This window comes from Episyrphus balteatus, chromosome 1 (genome assembly GCF_945859705.1).
Source record: "Episyrphus balteatus chromosome 1, idEpiBalt1.1, whole genome shotgun sequence".
NCBI lineage: Eukaryota > Metazoa > Arthropoda > Insecta > Diptera > Syrphidae > Episyrphus > Episyrphus balteatus.
Window position 1 is genome coordinate 155,501,721 of NC_079134.1, and position 26,260 is coordinate 155,527,980.

Genomic DNA, 26,260 nt, shown 5'->3' on the forward strand with positions numbered 1-26,260 from the left:
TTTTCTTCACTGTTGGTAATTTTTTGTTTATTAATTTGTGGTGGTCTACTTAACAAATTATTGGCAAAACCTTAAAAATTATTGTATCTAATAGAAAATATAAAAATAAAATAAATTTATAATATTTTCAAATAACAGTTTTGTAGATGGTCCACACGAGTCATTTTTTGTCTGCTATTACCTATAATAAATTATGCAGTACCTCTACCTCTACCTACTTATTATTCTAAATCATAAGTGTTTTTAATTTAAGACATTTTAACGCGCAGATGTAAATTTTATGTAAGTATGGGAATTTATTTTTTTATGGAAACCAAATAAAAGGAGCATTATATGCTTTTGCTTAAAATTGGGTCTTGGCTTCAAAGCTTCTTTTTACGACAAATATTTTAACTTGTCAGCATGTTTTTTTTTTCAACTATTTAAGGACCATGATTCGAACTTTTACTGCTTTTTCTCTTCCATTATTTTTATATTATTTATTTATTGTTCATATTTACTATCGCTCTTTGAATGCAGAAATTTATCAAGAAATTTTTATTGAGAGTAAATTTTTAGGAAAATCCATTTTTCTCAAACATCTATCCTAGCTTGAACTTTAAGATAAACCGGGAAAAACTATAGTATGATTAGGCTCTATTAGAATGCAAAGTGCAAGTTACAGCTTGAAAATCAGTTACACATTTTTTTTTTTAACACGAAGTCTTAGGGACTATTGGAATGAGGAGCATAACGCTTCATTTTAGCTTCGTTACAGCTTCAATAAATCCATTTGAGGGGCAAACCAATTCTTGCTTTTACCTAGCTTTTTTAAGGAAAAATAAAATAGTGTGAATTATAATAATCAGAAGATAAAAATGAATGAAAAACACATTTAAATTCTCCTAACGTCTTCAGAGTAACGCTGCGTTACAACTTAATAAAGTGCATTTAAAAGACAACTTGATAATAGCTTCGTTACAGCTAAGTAGGAGAATCAGGCACTATTAGAACGCAAAATGTAACAGTTCGTTACAGCTAGAAAATCAGTTACACAATTTTTTTCCAACACTATTGGAATGAGAAGCGTACGCTTCGTTTTAGCTTCGTTACAGCTTCAATAAATCCATTTAAGGGGCTTACCAATTCTTGCTTTTACTTAGCTTATTTTAGGAAAAATAAAATAGTGTGAATTATAATAAACAGAAGATAAAAATGATTGAAAAACACATTTAAATTCTCCTAACGCCTTCTAATGGAAGACTTTTGCAGAGTAACGCTGCGTTACAACTTAATAAAGTGCATTTAAAAGACAACTTGATATTAGCTAAGTAGCATAATCAGGCACTATTAGAATGCAAAATGTAACAGTTCGTTTCAGCTACAAAATCAGTTACACATTTTTTTTTTACACTATTGGAATTAGGAGCGTAACGCTGCGTTTAAGATTCGTTACAGCTTCAATAAACCCATTTAAGGGGCAAACCAATTCTTGCTTTTACTAAGCTTATTTAAGGAAAAATAAAATAATGTGAATTATAATAATCAGAAGATAAATATGAATGAAAAACAGATTTAAATTCTCCTAACGCTGCGTTACAACTTAATAAATTGCATTTAAAAGACAACTTGATAGTTTCAATAGTAAAAAATCGGTTCTTTGGTCGGGAAACTTTGACTCGATGAATTGTTACGTTTTGTCATACACTCTGGATCTAACGACTTATCAATATAATAATGCGTTACATTTAATTGCTTCATTAAATGCTTTTAAGGGGTAAAGTGATTATTGGAAGCTTAGTAACTACAGTTGTTTGAACTACACACTTAAGATCGTTATGTTTTATTATACACTCTGATAAGGGGGATTGTAACGCTAAGTGTAACGCTTTGTAACAGATTTATTAAAACCACGTAAAGGGCAGCTAGAAATTAAGTTAGAAAACTTTTCTTAACACGATGTCTTATCAACTTATACCAGCTAATAAATTAATCTTTGCTTTGCTTTTATGTATTTCTAAGCCTTCATTTTTCATATTTGGTTAAACTTCTGTTTAAAAAATAACAAGTAAGTTAACTTTTGCTCCCATAATGTGCATTTTAAACGTAAGTTGAGAATTTCAAAACTCTTATCCATTGCTTTAACTTAATCATAAGAACATTTTTCCAATTTATGTTTAACACTTTTTTCAGCACCATCACCATTTTTTGTTTTGTCTAAAATGCCACACATTTCGTTCGTGATTCGCACTTTTTAACCAATTTTCATAATTTTTTTTCACTAATAAAACATATATTTTTCGTTTAATTCCAGATCGAACCCCTGACACCAACAAATGGAAATGGTCTCTCAACAACTCTAAGCCGATTTATCTTGAACGCCGAAATGAATGTCGTCGCAGTGAGATTCGTAATCGTTCAAAAATCAAACGTAAAACTTCTGTCACCAATTCAACATCATTTGAAGGTTTCAATGATAAAAAATCTGTCCTTGAACATCGTACATTGTCCAAAAATCATAGCATGGATGATAATATGATGGCAACTTTACCAAGAACTGCCTCATCAACTAATAATGATGAATGCCATTGTTCGAATGCTCCTGACTGTGACTGTCCTAGCCAAAAATCGTCCACCATTAATCCGGCTTTGAGTAAATTCAATAAAGAACGAAGCAAGTCTGTGCCACGAATGAGTGTTTTGTCACCCGAAATCGATGATGATCGAATGTCCATCAAAGAAAATTTAGATAGCCGCAAGTCTAAGTCGACCAAATCGGTGGAAGTTAAAATGTACAATACCAAGACTATACCTAAGAGAATTGCCACTTTGAAGAAAAATCGTTCGAAGAAAGAGACTTCTACGTTTTATATGGATCTGAATGAATTCGAAGAAACGGTCTTGAGAATCACAGAGTCCACGGAGAATCTTAGTGAAATCGAAAAAGCTGAAGAAGCCATTCCTGAAGAGATATCAAATAAAGACGATGAAGAAGAAGTTGAAAAAGAAGAGGTCCCACCTGAAGTTTCTACAAAAGAAGATGCCCAAATAATCCTCGACTTGTTGAAGAATAACAAAGATTTCGATAGAATCTACAAAAAGCCTCAAAAGAAGAAATCTCTTGAAAACGGTTCGACTTTAAACAGTCCAGAACCTTTGGCTAGTCCTGAAGAACTTCCTCCACGACCTCCCTCAAAGTCTCCTCCGCCTCTAGAAGTCGAAGAACCCACAGAGTCATCAGAACCTATCTACGAATCACTTCTAAGAAACGTTCATGTACCGTATAAATTTTCACCGATACTCAACCGGTCCAAGTCTCAACAGTATTACAAGCCTCGGGAGAAGAAATCCAGTCCAACCAACCGACCTGAATCAGATTATGTCACTTTGGTCTATTCAGCTTCAGGGAACCTACAAAAAATCGGTGATGATTTAGTCGGTGGGGGTTTTTCTAGTGGTCCTCAGCTTCGAAGCAGCGATTCGAAGATCAATTACGAAACAATACCAACTAAAGAAGCTTGTCCATCAGCTCCAACTTCACCCAAAATTTCGAGTATTTCCCAATCCGAAGTTATATATGCTCGTCCAGTAACAAAGAATTTGGTTAAAAGACTGCTGAGCAGTTCTAAATCTGAAAACGTATCGGGCTCTGAAAATTCGCTGATCCCACGAGTTAGAAAGAGCGTCGAATCGGTGTCGCTAAGTTTTGGAAAGTTCAACAAGCCTCCGGAGAGGCGAGTTTCTGACGTCACCGATATGTGTCGGCAAAGCTATCTCCATCGACAAGGCAGCGAAGCAGTGGGTGAGCGAATAGCTAACGTCGATTATGCTGATCCAAGAACCCTTTTTGCAAACGGTTCGGTGAACAATTCTGTGGTGTCACTTAACATCAAAGGCGATTCGGTATTCTCCCTCACTTCATCCAGCGATAGTGTTTTTGATTTCTGCAAGAAAAAACGAGATCTCCCAATAAACCTGGAATATTTAGACAAAATGGCAGCTTCTGGTCTTGAGAAAGACTTTCGTGATTCAGCGATTTATAGCGATGACAATGAAAAACGTCATGAATACGGCGATATGCAAGCCAATGATAGTCCTCCACCACTGCCTCCACCACGAAAGCCCTTTGGCATTTCAAACCCTGCTGTAATTGTGGGACCTGCGCATATGTCTAGTTCAGCTTCAAGAAGTTGGGTTATGAAACAGATTGAGAATTTTAGCCGGGAAAATCAGCAATAAAGAAAAAATTTCAAAAAAATATGAAAAAAAAACCGACGATTTTACTTATATAGACTTAGAGCCTAAGCCATATTAGTTATTTAGGGTACATTTTACATATTATATAAACTTTTATAGTGTTAAATTGCTTGTACAATATTATTTTTCTTGTAATAATTTATATAAAAATAATAAATATAATAAAATATTTAATAATTTTAATAAAACAAAAATTGCACACATGTTTATGTGAACTTTTTCAAGGTACTGTTTAAATGAGAAAGCTTTAGTCCAATCTACTAGAATTTGTAATTTTTTTTTGTAAATTTTTCTTGGATTGTTAATAAAAAGAAATATTAATTCAATTTTTTGTAGAAATGTAAGTTATATGCGATCTTGTTAAACTTTTTTAGGGCAGTTTTTATCATGGATCTTTTATAATATTTTATTTTATAATTATAGTGTATTTTTAGTTTTTAAATTGTGTACAATTTTATTGCAATAATGTTATTATAAATAAATGTTTTCAATAAAAATAAACATTTTTAAGTGTTTTTAATTTTAAATGTGCTATCTCTTTCAAAAGTTGCAAGGAATAATACTTAAAATTGGAACTCATGTGATTTTCGTAAACTCTTCAAAGTTGAAAAAAAAAAAAACTGAAAAGGATCTTCATAAAAAATAAAATACAAACAAATAAAGAGTTCTCAGGAAAGCCTTAGGAACTCTTGACTTTCAAAAATTCTTCAATTCTTCAATTTGGATGACACGACTTGATTTTAGGCTTCGAAATATCACTTGTCTACAACGAAAATACTTTTCTAAAGGGTTTACGTGTGGTGATTACTGTTTAGGGCAAGTGAAAGCTTTCTAAAAAAAATCAGCCTTGAGATAACAATTTTGACATGACATTACGAAGTGAAATTGAATTTTTATTTTTATAACCAAAACTAACGATAGATACCTGCATATCGCCATATTCGAAAAATTGATTTTTGTCAATAACGGCTCTAAGGTTAGGAAAAAATTGGTATGTATTAGTTTTTGGGTCTTTTACAGAAGGTTTTTTGGAATTAATTTTTTTTACCAAAAATAACGTTACCTTTCCTGGAAAAAATTAATTTTCTCTAAAACGGCTCCTACGATTTTGATAAAAATTCAAATATTAGTTTTTAGACTAGGTCTATCTCCCCATGAAATAAGTTTTTTTTTTGTTCGAAAATCGTTATTAACTGTACCTCTCAGAGAACCGTTTTTTAAATTTCGAACTATGCATGAATTTTCCAAATTACCTACTATTTAAATTTTAACAAAATTTTTTAAAAAAAGTAATTTTTGGATTTTTAAAAAAATTTTGAATTTTTAGTTTAAATTACGTGCTTATTATAATTTTCTACAATTTTTCATTATCTAATTTATTTGTATTTTTTTTTTTACATAAAACTATTTTTTTTTTTTAAAAGGGCACTAAAGATTTTTGAATTTTTTTTTTCTAAAAATGCAAATTATACTGCATACCTAATTTTTTTTTAGAAAAACTAAAAACGCAGTTTTCCTATAGTAGAATCATTACGTAAACCAAATTTAATCGAAATCGTTGGAGTCATTTTCGAGAATATTGCAATATCTCGAAAACGTACCAAGTCTGAACCAAACGGATCCATCCACTTAGGCCCAATATTAATTTACAGATTGGCGCACGGACGAACAGACGCTCATTCCCACTTGCCTATCAAAATAAATACCTTGCAATGCCACATAGTCTAACAAGCAAATCGCTTCCAACGATATGCCATTTTTCAAATTATGAGCTGATGCCAGTGTGAACAAACATGCATAATATCCCATCACATTTTGATTAAAAAAAAATTTAACACAAATGTGTCAGTAATTGAAATAAGGATCCAATTATGAACAGAATTTTGTTATATTTTGTGGGATTACCGCATTACCATGTTAAAGTATTCGTTTTGAAATTTATAATAGATAAATAATGCTGGTCACACTCACTTCTGATATTATTATGGTTATCAAAGATACAAACCATTTTCTTATATTGATTTCTTTCTGTGAATTAAAACTATTTTATTTATTATCATACAGTTACCATAAAACAGTTTGGAAAACACTGAACTCAAAATAGTTTGTACATGCACCATGTTAAAAAGTAAGGTTATATCCTTCGCTTTTATTCATAACAAAAACCAACATACAATAAAGTTATATTGAACAAACTTTTTTTTTGAGTAGGTAATCTAATGACAAAAATTTATAGCCCAGGAAAAATAGACAAAAAAAAGCTAAGGAAAGGAAAAATTTCGTAACAGGCTGATTTTTGTTATACAGGTTGGTATTGAGGTGGTTTACAATACGACAAAAGTCGACGATAAAAGTCGACGATAAAAGTCGACGACAAAAGTCGACGATAAAAGTCGACGACAAAAGTCGACGATAAAAGTCGACGATAAAAGTCGACGATAAAAGTCGACGAAACAAGTCGACGACAAAAGTCGACGACAAAAGTCGACGACAAAAGTCGACGACAAAAGTCGACGGCAAAAGTCGACGACAAAAGTCGACGACAAAAGTCGACGACAAAAGTCGACGACAAAAGTCGACGATAAAAGTCGACGATAAAAGTCGACGATATAAGTCGATGACAAAAGTCGAAGACAAAAGTCGACGATAAAAGTCGACGATAAAAGTCGACGACAAAAGATAAAAGTCGACGATAAAAGTTGACGACAAAAGTCGACGACAAAAGTCGACGATAAAAGTCGATGACAAAAGTCGACGATAAAAGTCGACTTTTGTCGTCGACTTTTGTCATCGACTTTAGTCGTCGATTTTTGTCGTCGACTTTTGTCGTCGACTTTTATCGTCGACTTTAGACATCGACTTTAGTCGTCGACTTTAGTCGTCGACTTTTGTCGTCGACTTTTGTCGCCGACTTTTGTCGTCGACTTTTGTCGTCGACTTTTGTCGTCGACTTTTGTCGTCGACTTTAGTCTTCGACTTTTGTTGTCGACTTTTGTCTTCGACTTTAGTCTTCGACTTTTGTCGTCGACTTTAGTCGCCGACTTTAGTCGCCAGTCTTCGTCTTTAGTCTTCGACTTGAGTCGCCGACTTGAGTGATTTTTTTTCTCAAATGAATTCCAAGAGTTGAATAAAACACAATTTTTTAATCTTGACTTAGTAAAAATATTCATTCCATAAATGCAATATTGAACTAAATATTAACATAAAATTAAAATACACCATCAAAGCTGCCAAAATAAAATCATTCCATCTTAAAGATCCAGCTCTGTCTCCTTTTACCAACTGCGACACATACATTATATACTTTAACAAAAAATTAACAGTCAGTTATGTCAAAATGTTATTCATCAACAACTTACCACTATTAACAAAATTATTGTTCCAATCAACAGAAATAACCTAAGATAGTACAACTCCGTCAAAATAAGTAAAATTAAAATAATTGATGCAGCAACATAGAAAATTAAACTGACAACCATTAAGGTTATTATTTCCTGAGTTAAGTCCCACTAAAATTGAAAAATGCCATTTTCAAAAATATGAAAAATTGAAATTACCAAAAACCTTACTGGAATTAGAACGCCAATAAATCTAAATACACCATTGATAAGAATAGTAGCAAGAAAACAAATTCCAAAATTCTTCAAATCCGAATCCAAAGGCGCACGAACTAGCGCCAAAGTCTCAAGTTCAACTATTAAATAGGCAACAATCCAATTATACGGTTCCATGTATCGTATTTCGAAAACAATTGCAAAAGATGTAAAAAGCAATAAAGCTGATACTCCTGACATCAATGAGATATAGTATTTGTCTCTGAAGAAATCCACAACTTCTGGACTAAAAAAAACAGAGTTTTTGAGAAAGTTGCACAAGTTTTGGTACTCACTTTGACAGAATAGAAATCCATTGAAGAACTGTCAATCCTACAAAAACTATTGCCAGAAGATAAACTCTTGTGATAAAATATTGCCGCTGTCTTTGAAAAAGTATAAAGCCTGGACTTCTTCGTTGTTGAGAACTCTGTCGAGCAAAGGGAAGACTTTGACTGATTGCATTACTCATGGTTCAAAACTGGTGTTTTTGACCTTGGAAAACTGATTTTCGAATACCGTTCTTGACAATTTAGACACTTTTTGACAAGAATCTATTAAAAATAAAAATTTTCGTTGTCATTTTAAAGTGATTTCAATTTTTTTTTTTTATCACTTCAGGTCAAAGTTACTGTGATTTTGTTGGTTAATTTTTACCTCTTTAACGTGAAACCTTTTTTAAAGCTGTAAAATTTCTCAAGACCACCGCCATTTATGCTACCTTGAATAACAAAAAGCTATAACAAGCCTTGCCTCCTTAACTCGCAAAACAAAATTTATTCAACCATATTCTCTGCCCCCGAAGCTAAAAGAAGGCTTTCTCCATATTAGTTTATACCCCATCAAACCTCCCAATTTCGACTTTTCTAAACGTTGGTTGTAAAAAAAAGTCTAAAAAAAAAGGCAGAAAAAAAAAAACTTTCATAAAGTATTTCCAATAAATCATCTCCTTGTATTCTGCCGCTGATAAGAACGACTGCACGTCCTTTTCAATTCCGGTGATAGCTTCTATAAATCCTGTTGTATCCTTCTCTTCCTTCTCCCCCCCCCCCCCACAAAAAAAAAGTTACCAAAACACCCATCCAGCACCAACTCAATTGAAAACCTTCGAATGAATACGCACAGACAATAGGAATTTATTGGAGTAGGCAATGCTGCTGTGCGCCATCAATAGAGCGGAACTCAATAAAAATTTCTGGCCACTATACCCCTTCCGTACAAAATACGTCTTCAACAAACGACAACTGCGACTACGACTTCAGGACGGGGGGTCTCATACACCTAACATTGTTCCAAGTTTTATAGCTATCCACACAGAAGAAAGGAAATCCATACTCATATAGCCTATAACAAAGGTGCAAGTAGAGAAAGTTCTATCCTAAGGGGCTTTTTGTCGTGTGTGGGTGTTAGGCCCTTGAAGGCTTCAAGAATTCGAAAATATATTTTTGCGAATAGGTCTCCGGAACTTTAGAGAGAAAAAAAAGGACGTACAAAAAAATCCGTAAAAAAAAGTATTTTACATCCTCTCTTGCCTGAATGGCACAACTTGTGAAACTCACTGAAAACATGAGAGGGGGGGGGGGGAGGGGGGGGGGGGGCATCGAAACTTCAGCGTTTCGTTTGAACCACCTTCCACCTCCTTTTAGGAAGTATTGAATGAACAAACGAACAACAACGGAACGAAGGGCATTGTCGTGTAATCGAGTTCAAATGGGGTTTTAGAGGGGGGGAAGGGGGAGGAGGGGGTGATGGTTTAGGCCCAGTTCGCTGTGAAGTATGTGTTCCCAGAAATAGGCCAGTTTTTTTGCCTCACTACACATTGATTCGCAGAGCAGCGTTCGTTGTTGGTTGGATTTATGTGTCCTGTTCCTTGTTATATGTGCGGTGGAGATCATGGAACGACGATGTCGACGACGACGACGACGTGAAAGAGCCCTCTTTTGTTCCTATCGTTATTCAATACAAAAAAGTTCAGTCAGAGTGCGGTGTTGGGATTTGTTATTGCAGTGTCTCAGCGGCTTAAAAGAATAGGTAGGTTTTTTTTTTTTTTTTGGTGGGGGAAAAGGAAGAGGTTGATTTTTTGGTTACGTTTGGAGAATATATTTACAGAAGCTGACTGCCTTTTAGTTGATGTATGGATTTTCAGTTACAGGAAAAATTTACATAAAAAGATTTTTTTGATTTTTTTTTTGGTTACGTTCTGTTAGCTTTTTGCCTTTAAGGTATGCACACACACACACAGCATGAGTATAAGAAGAGAATTTTGGTTTTTATGGGCCCTAATGGGTTTATAGGTTTATGGGATGATGGCAGATTTTGGCTAAACAAAATTTATATTTATGACAGGTGCGAGATGTTTTCAATCGTTTAGTGGGCTAAAGCTTATCAGAAGAAACACACAAAAAACAGTGTATTTTGAAGAAGATAAAGTTTCGGGTATCTTATTTAATGTGTTTTTGGGGGTAAAGATTGGTTTTTATTGAAAAACGATACATCTCCTTTTGAAAGGCATTAAGATAGAAAATTAAAGGCATAGGGTTTCTTTTATTGATCATATTTCAAAAATTCAAATCAGTTATTTAGTGTGAAATTTGAGAAGTAATTTAGAAAGGGGTTAAATTTTGTGGTAAATCAAAATGTAAACGGAAATAAATTAATGATTCGTAGTGAAGATTTTTATAAATATTTGAATTTAATCAAATTTCAACCGCACATTAGAAGTTAATTTCAAACACATATATTAATAGGCTATTGATTATGTCTTTCAGAAAGGAAGTAAGACGTTCACGGGTTTTTATTGCAGTAATCGTTCAATGGGTTATAAAAGAAGATAAAACCGCGGAGTGCTATTAAATGAGAGGGTGGAAACTGAAGGGGTGCAAAAGACCCCTTTTTGGTTTTTTCAATATATGTCGTAAACAAAGCAAAATTTTGAGATATTGCACTTAACACATTTTGTAGAGAATTAAATTTATAACAATAATGTTTTTTTTTTAAATTGATAAAAAAAATATCACACCAAAACAGTCAAAATAAACATAAAAAAAAATTTTATAAAACCGATTTTTTGAGTTTTTTTGGTTGTGTCTCTTATCTGGGCTCATATAAAAGATAGAAGATTAAATTTTCTTTAAAATGCTGGTTTTTTGTAGAAGGGCTAAATACAATCATTTTTTAATATGAGAGGGGGTGTCTATCTTCCCCCGTTTAGGTGGGAGGGGTAATTTTCTAAAAAAAACACTTAAAATCAAAAAACATTATTAAAAAACAACGGCAACACTAACAGTTATGAACAATACTTTTTTCGAAAGCTTAAATTATACACTTAGTTTAAATTTTTTAAGTTAGGTTATTTCAATTAATTGTTTGCAAAATAAATGAGTGTGCCTGGTAAAGAAAGTAGTTTTTCTATTTTTCAATTTTCTAGGAAAACAAGAAGGCATAGGAACATAATGATTTTCAGTATTTAATAAGAAATCAATTGAGGCTGTTTACTTTATCGATAAACTTCGTATTTAACTCCACAGTCTTTACTGAAATAGAAATCAACGTGTTTTTTAAACGTTTTTTCTAAAATTTTGACTTTAAAAGCTTGAACTGCTGTTTTAAGGTACTGAGGATATATACATACATAGGTACGTAAAATTTAAGAAACTTTTTATCTATAAGGAATAGCTTTCATATAGCAATATCGAGTTATTTCTCGAATAAATATATTTTGCTCAAAACCATTGCAAGAAAAATGCATTTTTTCCTCGTTACGAGTTTTTTGTGTTACGACTGAATCATTTTTATTAAAAATTTTTATATGTTAAAAAAAAAAGAAAAAACTCTCCTCTCTTATTTTGAAAGTGAAATTGAAAATGAGTTATTTACCAGAGTTATATCTGAACGACATCTAAGAAAAGAGTTGGAATTTTTTGAATGAAATCATAAAAAAAAACAACGGAAAAAATATTTTTTTTTTTTCATTAAACTCTTGTCAATTTTTTTGTATGACAACCTAGAACCTACTATAAATTGTATGTCACTGGAAAGCTTAAATTATATCCCTTATTCATGCATGACCGAAGCCAACAAAATAAGACACACATTTTGGACGAATATAGCCCTGCTTATTTTCTAATTTTCCTATAAATCACCTATTTGCTTAATCAAAATAAAAAAATATATGATTAAAAAACGGTTGAAAATGCTAAACAAAATTTGTGGCACAAAAATATTTTTTCTCGCTTCTCGGTAGAAAAAAATCATTTGAGAAATTCACAGAAATGGCAAACGTACGTTAACCAATTTCACCTATAAGTTCTGTACGTTTGAGATTTTTCGTTTTTATATAAATAGTATCACAACAAAAACATTACTTTTAAAAAAAAGAGCCAAGTTTTCCTATGTTGAAGTTATGCTAGCACAAAAAGTACTGAAATGTAAAAGTGTACCAAGTTCTAAAGCTTGGCTTTAAATTTGTATAAATAAAATGTTGATTGTTCTCTTGACAATAATTTTTCTTTAAATTACCGATTTTTAAAGCTATTTGAAAAATTGCCAAGTAAACAATCAACATTTTATGTATACAAATTTAAAGCTAAGCTTTAGAACTTGGTACACTTTTACATTTCAGTACTTTTTGTGCTAGCATAACTTCAACATAAGAGAACTTGGCTCTTTTTTTAACAGTAATGTTTTTGTTGTGATTTCACTACTTTTTGCAAGGTATTTCTCAGAGAAAATGGGCGGTTACCACGACCCTTGTCTAAAATTGTCAAATTTTAAATTTTTTCTTTTGTATAAACTACCAGGTCTACCATTCTACCAAATTTTAATGTTCTACGAAAGTTAGAAATGCTCTATAATATTTGATGAAAATTCACCGGAAATAGGCAGTTGCCACGCCCCCTGGCTGAAATTCTCAAATTTTAAATTTTTTAATTTGTATAAACAACCAGCTCTAACATTCTACCAAATTTCAAGATTCTACGATAACCAGAAGCACTCTATAATATTTTATGAAAATTCAGCGGAAATGGGCGGATGCCACGCCCCCTGAATTGAAAATCTCAAGTTTTCGATTTTTTCCTTTGTATACACCACAAGTCCTATCACCGTGTAAAATTTCAAGTTTCTACGATATCGGGAAGTTCTCCATAATTTTGATGATCTGTCAGTGAGTCAGTGAATCAGTGAGTCAGTTACGGTTTTTGCGATTTTTAAAGCCCTATATCTCCTCAGAAAATACTCATCGTAGGAGGCTGAAATTTTGCGAGGTGTTTGGTTTTGAGCAGCTCAACAAATGCGGGTTTGAAATTTCTAGCATCTTTGGTGTGGAAGTTAGAGGGGGGTCGAAAATGGCCTGAGTTGTTTCCTTTAAATAAGGGTGTAGTGCCAAAGTTGCTAGAGAACTTGGCTGGGCACTACCGTGCCCCCTGATCTATCCACATTTATCTAGAGACATTTATCTATCGACATTTATCTATCCACATATACCTATCCACATTTATCTATCCACATTTATCCATCCACATTTATTTAGGTATCCACATTTATCTATCGACATTTATCTATCCACATTTATCTGTCCACATTTATCTATCCACATTTATCTATCCACATTTATCTATCCACATATATCTATCCACATTTATCTATCCACATTTATCTATCGACATTTATCTATCCACATTAACCTGTCGACATTTATCTGTCGACATTTATCTATCGACATTTATCTATCCACATATACCTATCCACATTTATCTATCCACATTTATCTATCCACATTTATCTATCCACATTTATCTATCCACATATATCTATCCACATTTATCTATCCACATTTATCTATCGACATTTATCTATCCACATTAACCTGTCGACATTTATCTGTCGACATTTATCTATCGACATTTATCTATCCACATATACCTATCCACATTTATCTATCCACATTTATCTATCCACATTTATCTATCGACATTTATCTAGAGATATTTATCTATCGACATTTATCTATCGACATTTATCTATCCACATTTATCTTTCCACATTTATCTATCGACATTTATCCATCGACATTTATCTGTCGACATTTATCTATCCACATTTATCTATCCACATTTATCCATCGACATTTATCTGTCGACATTTATCTGTCGACATTTATCTGTCGACATTTATCTATCCACATATACCTATCCACATTTATCTATCCACATTTATCCATCCACATTTATTTAGGTATCCACATTTATCTATCGACATTTATCTATCCACATTTATCTATCCACATTTATCTATCCACATTTATCTATCCACATTTATCTATCCACATATATCTATCCACATTTATCTATCCACATTTATCTATCGACATTTATCTATCCACATTAACCTGTCGACATTTATCTGTCGACATTTATCTATCGACATTTATCTATCCACATATACCTATCCACATTTATCTATCCACATTTATCTATCCACATTTATCTATCGACATTTATCTAGAGATATTTATCTATCGACATTTATCTATCGACATTTATCTATCGACATTTATCTATCCACATTTATCTATCGACATTTATCTATCTATCCACATTTATCTATCGACATTTATCTATCCACATTTATCTTTCCACATTTATCTATCGACATTTATCCATCGACATTTATCTGTCGACATTTATCTATCCACATTTATCTATCCACATTTATCCATCGACATTTATCTGTCGACATTTATCTGTCGACATTTATCTGTCGACATTTATCTATCCACAATTATCTGTCGACATTTATCTATCCACATTTATCTATCCACATATACCTATCCACATTTATCTATCGACATTTATCTGTCGACATTTATCTATCGACATTCTACCAAATTTCAAGGTTCTACGATAATCAGAAGTGCGGATGCCACGCCCCCTGAATTGTTTTATCCACATTTATCTATCCACATTTATCTATCCACATTTATCTATCCACATATATCTATCCACATTTATCTATCCACATATATCTATCCACATTTATCTATCCACATTTATCTATCGACATTTATCTGTCGACATTTATCTATCCACATTTATCTATCCACATTTATCTATCGACATTTATCTATCCACATTTATCTATCCACATTTATCTATCGACATTTATCTGTCGACATTTATCTATCCACATTTATCTATCCACATTTATCTATCGACATTTATCTATCCACATATGTATATCTATCCACATTTATCTATCCACATATATCTATCGACATTTATCTGTCGACATTTATCTGTCGACATTTATCTATCCACATTTATCTATCCACATTTATCTATCGACATTTATCTATCCACATTTATCTATCCACATTTATCTATCGACATTTATCTGTCGACATTTATCTATCCACATTTATCTATCCACATTTATCTATCGACATTTATCTATCCACATATGTATATCTATCCACATTTATCTATCCACATATATCTATCGACATTTATCTGTCGACATTTATCTGTCGACATTTATCTATCCACATATACCTATCCACATTTATCTATCCACATTTATTTAGGTATCCACATTTATCTATCGACATTTATCTATCCACATTTATCTATCCACATTTATCTATCCACATTTATCTATCCACATTTATCTATCCACATATATCTATCCACATTTATCTATCCACATTTATCTATCGACATTTATCTATCCACATTAACCTGTCGACATTTATCTGTCGACATTTATCTATCGACATTTATCTATCCACATATACCTATCCACATTTATCTATCCACATTTATCTATCCACATTTATCTATGGACATTTATCTAGAGATATTTATCTATCGACATTTATCTATCGACATTTATCTATCGACATTTATCTATCCACATTTATCTATCGACATTTATCTATCTATCCACATTTATCTATCGACATTTATCTATCCACATTTATCTTTCCACATTTATCTATCGACATTTATCCATCGACATTTATCTGTCGACATTTATCTATCCACATTTATCTATCCACATTTATCCATCGACATTTATCTGTCGACATTTATCTGTCGACATTTATCTATCCACAATTATCTGTCGACATTTATCTATCCACATTTATCTATCCACATATACCTATCCACATTTATCTATCGACATTTATCTGTCGACATTTATCTATCGACATTCTACCAAATTTCAAGGTTCTACGATAATCAGAAGTGCGGATGCCACGCCCCCTGAATTGTTTTATCCACATTTATCTATCCACATTTATCTATCCACATTTATCTATCCACATATATCTATCCACATTTATCTATCCACATATATCTATCCACATTTATCTATCCACATTTATCTATCGACATTTATCTGTCGACATTTATCTATCCACATTTATCTATCCACATTTATCTATCGACATTTATCTATCCACATTTATCTATCCACATTTATCTATCGACATTTATCTGTCGACATTTATCTGTCGACATTTATCTATCCACATATATCTATCCACATTTATCTATCCACATATATCTATCCACATTTATCTATCCACATTTATCTATCGACATTTATCTGTCGACATTTATCTGTCGACATTTATCTATCCACATTTATCTATCCACATTTATCTATCCACATATGTATATCTATCCACATTTATCTATCCACATATATCTATCCACATTTATCTATCCACATATATCTATCCACATTTATCTATCCACATTTATCTATCGACATTTATCTGTCGACATTTATCTATCCACATTTATCTATCCACATTTATCTATCGACATTTATCTATCCACATTTATCTATCCACATTTATCTATCGACATTTATCTGTCGACATTTATCTGTCGACATTTATCTATCCACATATATCTATCCACATTTATCTATCCACATATATCTATCCACATTTATCTATCCACATTTATCTATCGACATTTATCTGTCGACATTTATCTGTCGACATTTATCTGTCGACATTTATCTATCCACATATATCTATCCACATTTATCTATCCACATATATCTATCCACATTTATCTATCCACATTTATCTATCGACATTTATCTGTCGACATTTATCTGTCGACATTTATCTATCCACATTTATCTATCCACATTTATCTATCGACATTTATCTGTCGACATTTATCTGTCGACATTTATCTATCCACATTTATCTATCCACATTTATCTATCGACATTTATCTATCCACATTTATCTATCCACATTTATCTATCGACATTTATCTGTCGACATTTATCTATCGACATTTATCTATCGACATTTATCTATCCACATTTATCTGTCGACATTTATATAGACATTTATCTATCCACATTTATCTATCGACATTCTACCAAATTTCAAGGTTCTACGATAATCAGAAGTGCTCTATAATATTTTATGAAAATTCAGCGGAAATGGGCGGATGCCACGCCCCCTGCATCGAAAATCTCAAGTTTTCGATTTTTTCCTTTGTATACACCACAAGTCCTATCACCGTGTAAAATTTCAAGTTTCTACGATATCGGGAAGTTCTCCATAATTTTGATGATCTGTCAGTGAATCAGTGAATCAGTGAGTCAGTGAGTCAGTTACGGTTTTTGCGATTTTTAAAGGCCTATATCTCAGAAACTACTCATCGTAGGAGGCTGAAATTTTGCGAGGTGTTTGGTTTTGAGCAGCTCAACAAATGTAGCGATTTTGAAATTTCTGGCATCTTTGGTGTGGAAGTTAGAGGGGGGTCGAAAATGGCCTGAGTTGTTTCCTTTAAATAAGGGTGTAGTGCAAAAGTTGCTAGAGAACTTGGCTGTTCACTACCTTGCCCCTTGATTCCTAAAAAAATTAAGAGCACTCAAAACTACCCCTAAAAAATAGGTGTGTTTCAAAAACTAATATTTCGAAAACTAGATAGCAAAATCCGTAAGAGATCCCAATTTTTTTCCATTATCTCTTAATTATTATAATTCAAGTTTCTGTAAAAAATTTGAAGTGTTACCATTTGCATTGTTTATAAAAAAACCGTTCGTAACTCAGTATTTAATTTTTTTATGAAATTTTTCAAAACTTTTGCCATTCTTTTAATAAATTTATATTTTGATTAAAAAAAAGCTCTCTACGACCTTCCTTTCGAAAACATTTTTATTTTACTATCTAATTTTACCCCTTTTTACCTTATTTTATGATTGAATTTTTAAAAATCAATCTAACTATATCAATAACTAACTATATAAAATAAAAATCTGAACCAAAAATGGTTTTCTAAGGCGGGGAAAATTAGTAACGGATTCTTGTAGAGGAGTTTAATACAAGCATTTTTTACTATTGGGAAGGGGGGTCGATCTCCTCCCTTTTAGGAGGGAGGGGCAATTTTCTGAAAACAGAACTCAAAATATAAAAAAAAAATATTTAAAAACGATGGCAACACCTCAGTTATAAGTGATACATTTTTCAAAAGGCAGAATATTACACTTTTTTTTAATTTTTAAATCAAGTTATTTTAATCAATACTTTTTGAAATAATCGATTTCAAAGTCAAGTTTTGGGAATAAAAAGTTGAAAGTTACACTTTCAAGGTCAAATATATATATGATGTGCATCGCTGAGGCCTCCCAGACCAAGATTTTTTTACTTAGTATGCTAAAAATTACCATTGTAAGAATTTTTAGCCTTACAAGAGTTACCTTAGTCAAATGTGCCACTAGCTCTTGGACTATATGGCCGTTATATTTGTTGATTTGTGGATTAAAAGAAGTGTTTCTATAAATATTTTGAAGAACTAGTCTGGTTGATATATCAAATATAAGAGCCGACACATGGAAGAAATATTTTGGTCATTGGATTTGTTTTACTCTTTTGAAAAAACCTTAAAATATATAGTTTTGTAGCAGTTGCTTTCAATATTACGTGTGCAAACTCTTATCAAAATCTTAACAGCCTTTTTTGAGAAAATTGCAATGTATTAAGAAATTGAAAAAAATTTAAAAAAAAAATTATTTTCAGAATTCCATAAAAATTAGCTATACCTAACTTAAAGAAAATCCATCCACTCGTTTACGCAATGGAAATGTATAAAGATGGACGCACAGGCAAACGCGACGGACAGAATTACGAGACCCACTTTTTGGGACTTTTCCATCATCGTTTTGATGGTTTTGAAGAAATGCTCGACATTTTTTTGACACGAAACCAATACCTGAAGAAAAAATTTAGATTGACAAAATGTGCAAAAATGACTAAATTACTGCTTCCGCAAATTTACTTCTTAATTTTCATAATTAGAGCTGTTTGTATTTTGTTATTAAATACTTCAAAAACCATTTCAGTTTTTAACTAAAAAGACTATTTTTATAAAAATACTATAAAATTGAGCATGGTTGTTGTGGTTATTACCCCCTAATGTCCAATCTAGAGCTCAAAAGCCTTTATGTAAACATATCGATAAAATAACATAAAGTTCTTTAATAGCGCACATGCTACTCAAAAAGAAAATAAAAAAAATCATTCAACTTAAAACCATTCCATCAACAAAGATGGTGATGAAAAAGAACCGGAAATACAAAATCGCATCATTGAACCCTAACCTATATCGTGTCTATCTTATACACACTCAAGCCATATAAAAAATTCAATTTATATGCACACAATTCTTCCTCATTTCCTCAAAAATAAAGTCCATTTCTAGTCTTAACCCTTTTTCTCTATTTCACATATCTAACATGAAAGTTAATTTTCACTTCTTCTTCCTCAAAATGAAAATAAAAAAAAAAAAACAAAAACAAAATAGAAAAAAAAACCCAAACCAACAAGAATATCCATCTACACAACAAAATCACCCACTTATCTAAGAGTCTAAATCTAAATTGTTTTCAATTACACCGAAAAACCCGACAAGAAGTTACCAATAAAACGTCAGCAGAAAAAAAAAGCTCTCTCCCTCCGGTAGTATACCATGGGTTTCTAAGATACACAGGGCTCTAGTGTTAAAAATCAGCTGGCACCCAAAATATACAATCCTTTATACTCATATCCTGCCAAGAAGAAAAGGATATACAAAAAAAGAATTCAAAAAACATCTGATGAAAACATACAAAAAAAAAAAAGAAAACAAACAAAAAAATTATTCTCCTCGTTCTCTGGCTCTCCTTGCTCATTATCATCACCCCCAGCCGCCATCACCACACCGCCACGCTAACACGTGCTCATGTAGAATTCAAAACATTTTATCCTTCTTCTTTGGCAGATTCCCATGCGGCAGCTTGTAAATATTCAACCTTACCATCTACAAGCCTTCTGTTTAAATTTTGTGGGCGGGAGGTGGGGCATGCGTATAAATATCAAAGAGAGAGCTTTTTAGAAAGCTTTTAAATTCTCTTAAATATTTTTTGTTCTTTGAAAAATTACTTTCTAAGTAGGCTATTTGGATGCCAAACCACTAACAAAAAGACTCTATGCATTTTTAAAAATAGCAAACAATACCATCAAGGACCTTTACAACGCACATTGTCTTAGGTCAGCATTGCTATTAAAGTTTTTTAAGAGAATTCAGTTTAAAAGAGAACTTTTGTATCAGAGATTTAACAACTCACAGAGATTTCTATCTCAGCAACCAAAAAAAAACAGACGAAAGACTATTTCCCGAGGAGATCAAGGACATTCGTCCGCATCCTTTCCATAAACTCGTAATAGTACGTAGAAGACTACAGTGGCAAGGACCATCATCATAACGCTCGTCGTCGTCTGTAGGAGGAATAAACTTGCAATCAAAATCGCAAACAAAACCTTCGGTGCTATTGTGAGATTTCGTCAGTCGTACGCTAACGGTTGTTTCATCAACACCGCACTGTTTCCGAATTCTCTTAGTTTTTTCTCTGGAAATTGAAAACATAATTTCGAATCCTTAAATCTATTTCGAGGACTTTTGTGACAATTTTTCTTGCAATTATTTTAGAAAATTTTCAAATTCGCATTGAGTCATTAGAAGAGTGTCCTTTGATAATAATTTTTTTAGTCGACAAAAGAAATAAAATTGACTTGGTGAGAAACAAAAAGAAGGTCCATGAAATCACCCCAAGTGTGTGTTTGGCATAAAATCGATTCCATATAAGATATCCTGATGAGCCTCGTGGCAAAATAGAAATAAAAAAAAAAGAAAGAAAAGAAAAATATTCTTTGTCAAGTTTTTCTTTATTTCCTCTCCTCTGCTCTCTCCTCCAGCCAGAGTTCGTCCTTGTGTGTAAATTATGATTGAATTATAGCCCCGAGAAAGGTGGCAGCAGCGGGCTAAAAACCGGGCAAGAGCAAATAAAAATAGGCGTTCGAGAGCCAAATCGCAGGATCAACGAATATAAATAATAATAAAATTTGCTGGGAGTTTCGAATAAATTTAGAACTCGCGTTTTGGTCGTCCACGAGAATCTATTTTGGTGGAAAAAAATCAAAGAAGAAGAAGACGGAAAGGACGTGTCGTGAGTTGGGTTTTTTTTTTTGAGTGGGTGGTGTTGTCGTGGTCCTTTTTTCGGTTCGATTGAAGGAGTCCTTTGCCGGTTTTTTTTCTGTGAATGGCAAGTCCATTGTAGTCATTTGTCGGAAGTGGTTGGGTTGCGTCATTTTTACGTGCAAGTTGTCTTCTTTCCTTAAAAGAGGGTAGCTTTAGTTTGATTTAATGCCCTCAGTTATGTGCGAATAAATGAACGTCGTCGTCGTCGATATATCTATCTCTATGCCTCTGTCATAGTCGCGTTTATATTGCTGCTATGCCATCTCTCTCCTAATTGACAGCAAAAATTTCTTCTTCGACGTCGTAGAAATTCTCGTTGTGGTGGTGGAAAAAGAGGAAATCAGCCATAATATAACCGCTAATTGGATAATATTTTGAAGTTTCTAGGGTAAGTTATGACTTTGGCAGAAAAACCATTTAACTAACATAATGCGCGCCCTCTTTTGTGCGGGGGAATATTTATTTTATGGGGCTATAAGGTTGTCCCCTTTTTTAGCGACCAAAAATATAATTTAGTTCTTCTTGTAATTATGTATTATTTTTGTTAGGGGTTGTCGGTGCTCTTGGGGTAGCTTTTAACAAGTTTTATATTTTTCTTTTGTGTATTTATTTTGCTTTTGCCTTCATTGACACTTTTCAATGATTTATTTCTGTTCAAATTAAAATACTTGAACAATAGACATTTTTCGGGTAATTGGATGAGAGAGAAAGACTAGAAAAGTGACCCATAAGGAAAGTTATTATTATATTTTGGAATTTCTATAGTGAGTCAATTTATTTTTATTGTGGAATTTTTGGTTTTAATGAGATTTTATGGGTTCTCATTTTGGAAACTTTTTTGGTCGTTTATAATGGAATAAAAGAAAATGTCATTATTTATAGTAACTTTGATAATTCAATTATGGTTATTTTGGGAAAGAAAATTAAATTCGTTTCTCGTTGTTTTGAATTATGTACATGGTTAAAAACAAAAATTAACAAATTTGAGGCTTGATCTTGTTAAAAGGTTGTCCTCTTGTTAATATCTTTAACACAGACCAGTTTAAATGAATGCACTGAAATATTTAAGAACAATATTAAAACAAAACAAAAATAGATTCTACTTTATTTTATTTCCTCCTTCCTCCTCCTGACATTTTTCAGAGTAAAACTTTTTATTTTTGTTTATTTTTTTTTAATATCTAAAGAAAGAAAAACAAATTCCTTAACCTGATTGAATAATTTCAAATGAATTTAGTTTCAATTTTGAAAGGATAATGTTTTTTTGCTATGTCTATGCGGATACCCAATTTTGTTGAATTCAATTTGTAATATCTCAGATTCAAAGGTAAAATTTGAACATTTATGAACTTTTTTGAAAGATTTTTAAATAAATTAACTTATGTAAAATGGTTCAATGTATTTTTTAGATTATGATCTAAAATTTCAAGTTAAAAATTGAATTTTTAAAATTTGTGGTAAAAAAATCAAAATTAATATACATAGGTAGTTATTCATCTTCTGGAAAGAAATTAAGTATTATTAATTTTTACGAGTTTTAAATTATTTTGGCAGCAATCTTGACACACACGCTCTTTTGTTATACATCTTTAAAAAGGTAAAGATTCACTCTATCTACTGCTATTTTATTCATTAAAGTCAGAAGCAGGGTTCAAAAGCTATAGCTGAATAAAAACACAAGTTTTGCCAACAAAAATTCGTTTATTTCAGAAACGACATAAGTCCAGCGACCTTAAAGGCTTAAAAACCTGCTAAGACTTAAAAAAAGGTTTATATTTTAAAGGTTTTAAATGCGTCTTTAGCTAGATTATATTTCTGCATACTCAAAATTTGAAGTGTTGTAGAATTTTAACATAAAAAACAGTTTTTTGTTTCTCCTGAAAAGTGCTCATGGACTAAATGTTGTTTCTGAAATAAACAATTCATATTTAGTATAGGTTTTACGAAACTTTGGCAAAATTGCATTTGTATTTTCAGTTTGTATAGTAATTTTTTTGCGACACATAGTTCTATTATTATATTTTTTACACATCCATATGTGTATTTTAAGTACTAAAAAGTTAACAAAATATTACTCATACGCTCAAGTGTACAATACATTGTCATTAAAAAAATAATAATACATAATATTCATGACCAGTGCCCAACTACATTTTAAGTACATATTTTGTTAACATTATGAGTTCAGTTCGCTAGAGAAAAAACTCACAAAGTACAAAATTCGAGAAATATGGCTTATTAGAGAAATGGGTATACAATATACATAGTTTCCAAAATCCTTGATTGAACCATAATCCTAAAAAATCGAACTACACATTAATTAAAATTGATTCATTAAAATATTTTTACTTTTCTTTATTAATGTTTACTAGATTTAAGGCTTTTCCGGATTTTGTATTTTTGGTATTTTGGATTTTCAGGATTGTGAGTTTTCTGGATTCAAAATTTCGGGATTGTATGAGTCTCCCAAAATAAAACTATAATTTTTATATGCATACCATTTTCCGTTCGAATTTTATTTGATTTTCGCATAAATTTTTCCAAACTCTGTTAGAAAAATTGATTAAAAATGCACCTCAGGGTACAATGAGAGTAACTATATCCATAAGGTTTTTGGTCATTTATGATTTTCCCTATCGACAATATATTGAAACTTATAAAAATACATAGGTAAGGCAAAAATAATTTCAAATATTAAGGAATATAAAATAAATATTACGCATACGCCCCAGTGATCATTTGATAAAGTTCTTAAAATAAATCATTCATTGGTAATTCATGACACAATATTCTTATATAAGTTTATAATTTTATAATTAATGCTTTGTTAAAGTTAAAAAAAAGATTTAGGCACTCGCAGAGCATAGCATGTAATAGTATGTCATGATATCAGAACTCTGCACTTCTCATTTTCAATGAAATGGCGATGGCGAATTCAAAATGAACAGAAAATAGCAAATTTTAGATTCAATTATTATAATAGGTTTGTTAAACGGTTTAATAAATTCAGCCAAATGTATGTTTTGATAAAAAAAAAATTAGGTATTAAATAAAAAAAAAATTGTTAACAATTTTTGCAAGTTCAATTATTTCATTCCATCATATTTGTTATAATGTTTGAATTTTTTGACGTGATAACTTCTTATAAATCGATGAACCATGGAAGTCACCACAAAAAAGTGACGCCATTTTGTGCGGCAAAAAATTTCAATTAAAAATTAAAAATAAACTATTAGAGATACAAAATTCTTCTAGGTATAGCTTATTTGAAAGATAATAACCTAAGGCTTAATCCAAAGGAAGGATTTTTAAAAATTCCGTCATTTAATAGGGTAAACAGGGGTAAAACGGAAAGATGAAATTTGGACTAAAATCTAAACGCGAAGTTGTAGAGAGTTGATTTTTTTTGCTATAGATAGATGAGATTAATTTAAGAACAACTGCATTTAGGAAAAAATTCAAAAAAATTTTGAAACTAAGCTATAACGTTTTGTTTGAACGTTGTACACGTGTTGGGGCTTTGACAAAATGATGATTTTCGGTAAAGAAAATTTTTTTTGACAATTCTAAAGATGCCAGGTGAAAGATGAATAAAAAAAAATTAGGCGTCTGATACGGATTTTTTCCAACACTCTGCGTTTCGAAATATGAATTTTTGAAAAACACCTTGTTTTTTAGGGGTATTTTTGGGTAATTTTTGATTTTTAGCTTTTTTTTGGTGCGTTCAAAAAATCTCAAACTTATAGGACATGTAGGTTTTAGCCTTATGCATACATGGGCAATTGTTTAGTGAGTTTTTACTGAATAACGGAACAAACAAGTTTTTACAAAACACGTTTTTTGACCGTTTTTAACCGATTTTCATCGTTTTTTATTTTCATCTTTTTTTCTTTAATAGATACAGGAATAAAGTATATGGAGTAATGATATACTATGACCACGACTATATGTGTGCGAAGTTTCAATCATTTTCGTTAACACAATTTTGAGATAACGGTAAAATAAAATTTTAGAATTCAACAATTTATAACTTTTGACCAAGAGCAGATAGAAATTTTATTTAGGTAACTTTTATGATCATTCTGATACAAATACCTTTCATTTGGTATATCACACATAATGATAGACTTACTACAAGATACACAATGTTAAATCAAGAAACTTGCGAAAAACCTGAAAACACCAGGGGAGATCTGTTGCCCCCCGAACAGCCAACAGTGTGCGAAGTACCGTAATCTCAGTCTGGAAATTCGACATGGTTGACTTTAAAAAATTCTAACTTCTCTTGTAGGCATCTTTGAAATGAGATTGATAAGTCATATGAAAGGTGAAATAATAAGCTTTCACATGGTATATATTTTTTATAGGTTGTAAAACAAAAAAATTGATTCCATAGCCTGAGAACATAAAAATAAATGTTTTTTTTTTGCTTTTTTTAATGAAATTTGATCGAGTTCAAAAAATTGTGGCTTTTTGTAGATTTCTCATAGACCTGATCGATATAATATATTTTGAGCTAAGACAATAAGCTTTCAGATGGCATAAAATTTTGTATAGGTTGTTAGGGAAAAAAATGGATTTAATGACGTGAGAAGATAAAAATTCATGTTTTTTTTTTTTTGCTTTTTTGATGAAAATGTTTGTTTTCCATAAATTATTTTTAAACTTTTTGCGCATTGTAAAAATTTAAAATGGTTTTATTCTTAAGAAAAAATACAGAAATACTTTAAAATTGCATAATTTTTTTTGTAAGCTTTTAAAATAATTTTAAAATAAAAAAAATTAATATAATGAGAAAATAAAAAATCAATTTTTTTTAGCTTTTTCTTGTAAATTATGATTGTTTGAAATAAGTAAACGCTTCAATTGACTCATTTT

General features: G+C 31.6%; 3 protein-coding genes across 4 annotated transcripts in view; 2 read left to right on the forward strand and 1 right to left on the reverse strand.

The window, feature by feature from the left end:
* Positions 1-4,633, forward strand: part of LOC129907162 (uncharacterized) — a 151,676-nt gene extending 147,043 nt beyond the window's left edge. Inside the window, exon 8 of the mRNA XM_055983249.1 lies at positions 2,294-4,633. Coding sequence (XP_055839224.1) covers positions 2,294-4,218 — 1,925 coding nt within the window. The 3' untranslated portion in view covers positions 4,219-4,633. The remainder of the gene's footprint in view (positions 1-2,293) is intronic.
* Positions 4,634-7,406: 2,773 nt separating this feature from the next.
* On the reverse strand, positions 7,407-8,571 carry LOC129907282 (uncharacterized). 2 transcript variants are annotated; one of them, XR_008770996.1, is made up of 4 exons: positions 8,487-8,571; positions 8,126-8,383; positions 7,806-8,076; positions 7,407-7,745 (listed from the first exon to the last, which is right to left on the reverse strand). XR_008770996.1 is itself a non-coding variant. In XM_055983397.1 (3 exons), the coding sequence occupies exons 1-3, from the start codon at positions 8,299-8,301 to the stop codon at positions 7,584-7,586; spliced, it is 609 nt and encodes a 202-aa protein (XP_055839372.1). In that variant the 5' UTR covers positions 8,302-8,463; the 3' UTR covers positions 7,564-7,583. The 2 variants fall into 2 exon arrangements, 1 of the variants encoding a protein (XP_055839372.1); XM_055983397.1 differs by lacking the exon at positions 8,487-8,571 and having other exon boundaries at positions 7,564-7,745; positions 8,126-8,463.
* An 11,974-nt stretch (positions 8,572-20,545) lies between these two features.
* The window catches only part of LOC129921184 (chondroitin sulfate N-acetylgalactosaminyltransferase 2), a 180,383-nt gene continuing 174,668 nt past the window's right edge, over positions 20,546-26,260 (forward strand). Inside the window, exon 1 of the mRNA XM_056002909.1 lies at positions 20,546-21,770. The gene's annotated coding sequence lies outside the window, so the exon portion shown is untranslated. The remainder of the gene's footprint in view (positions 21,771-26,260) is intronic.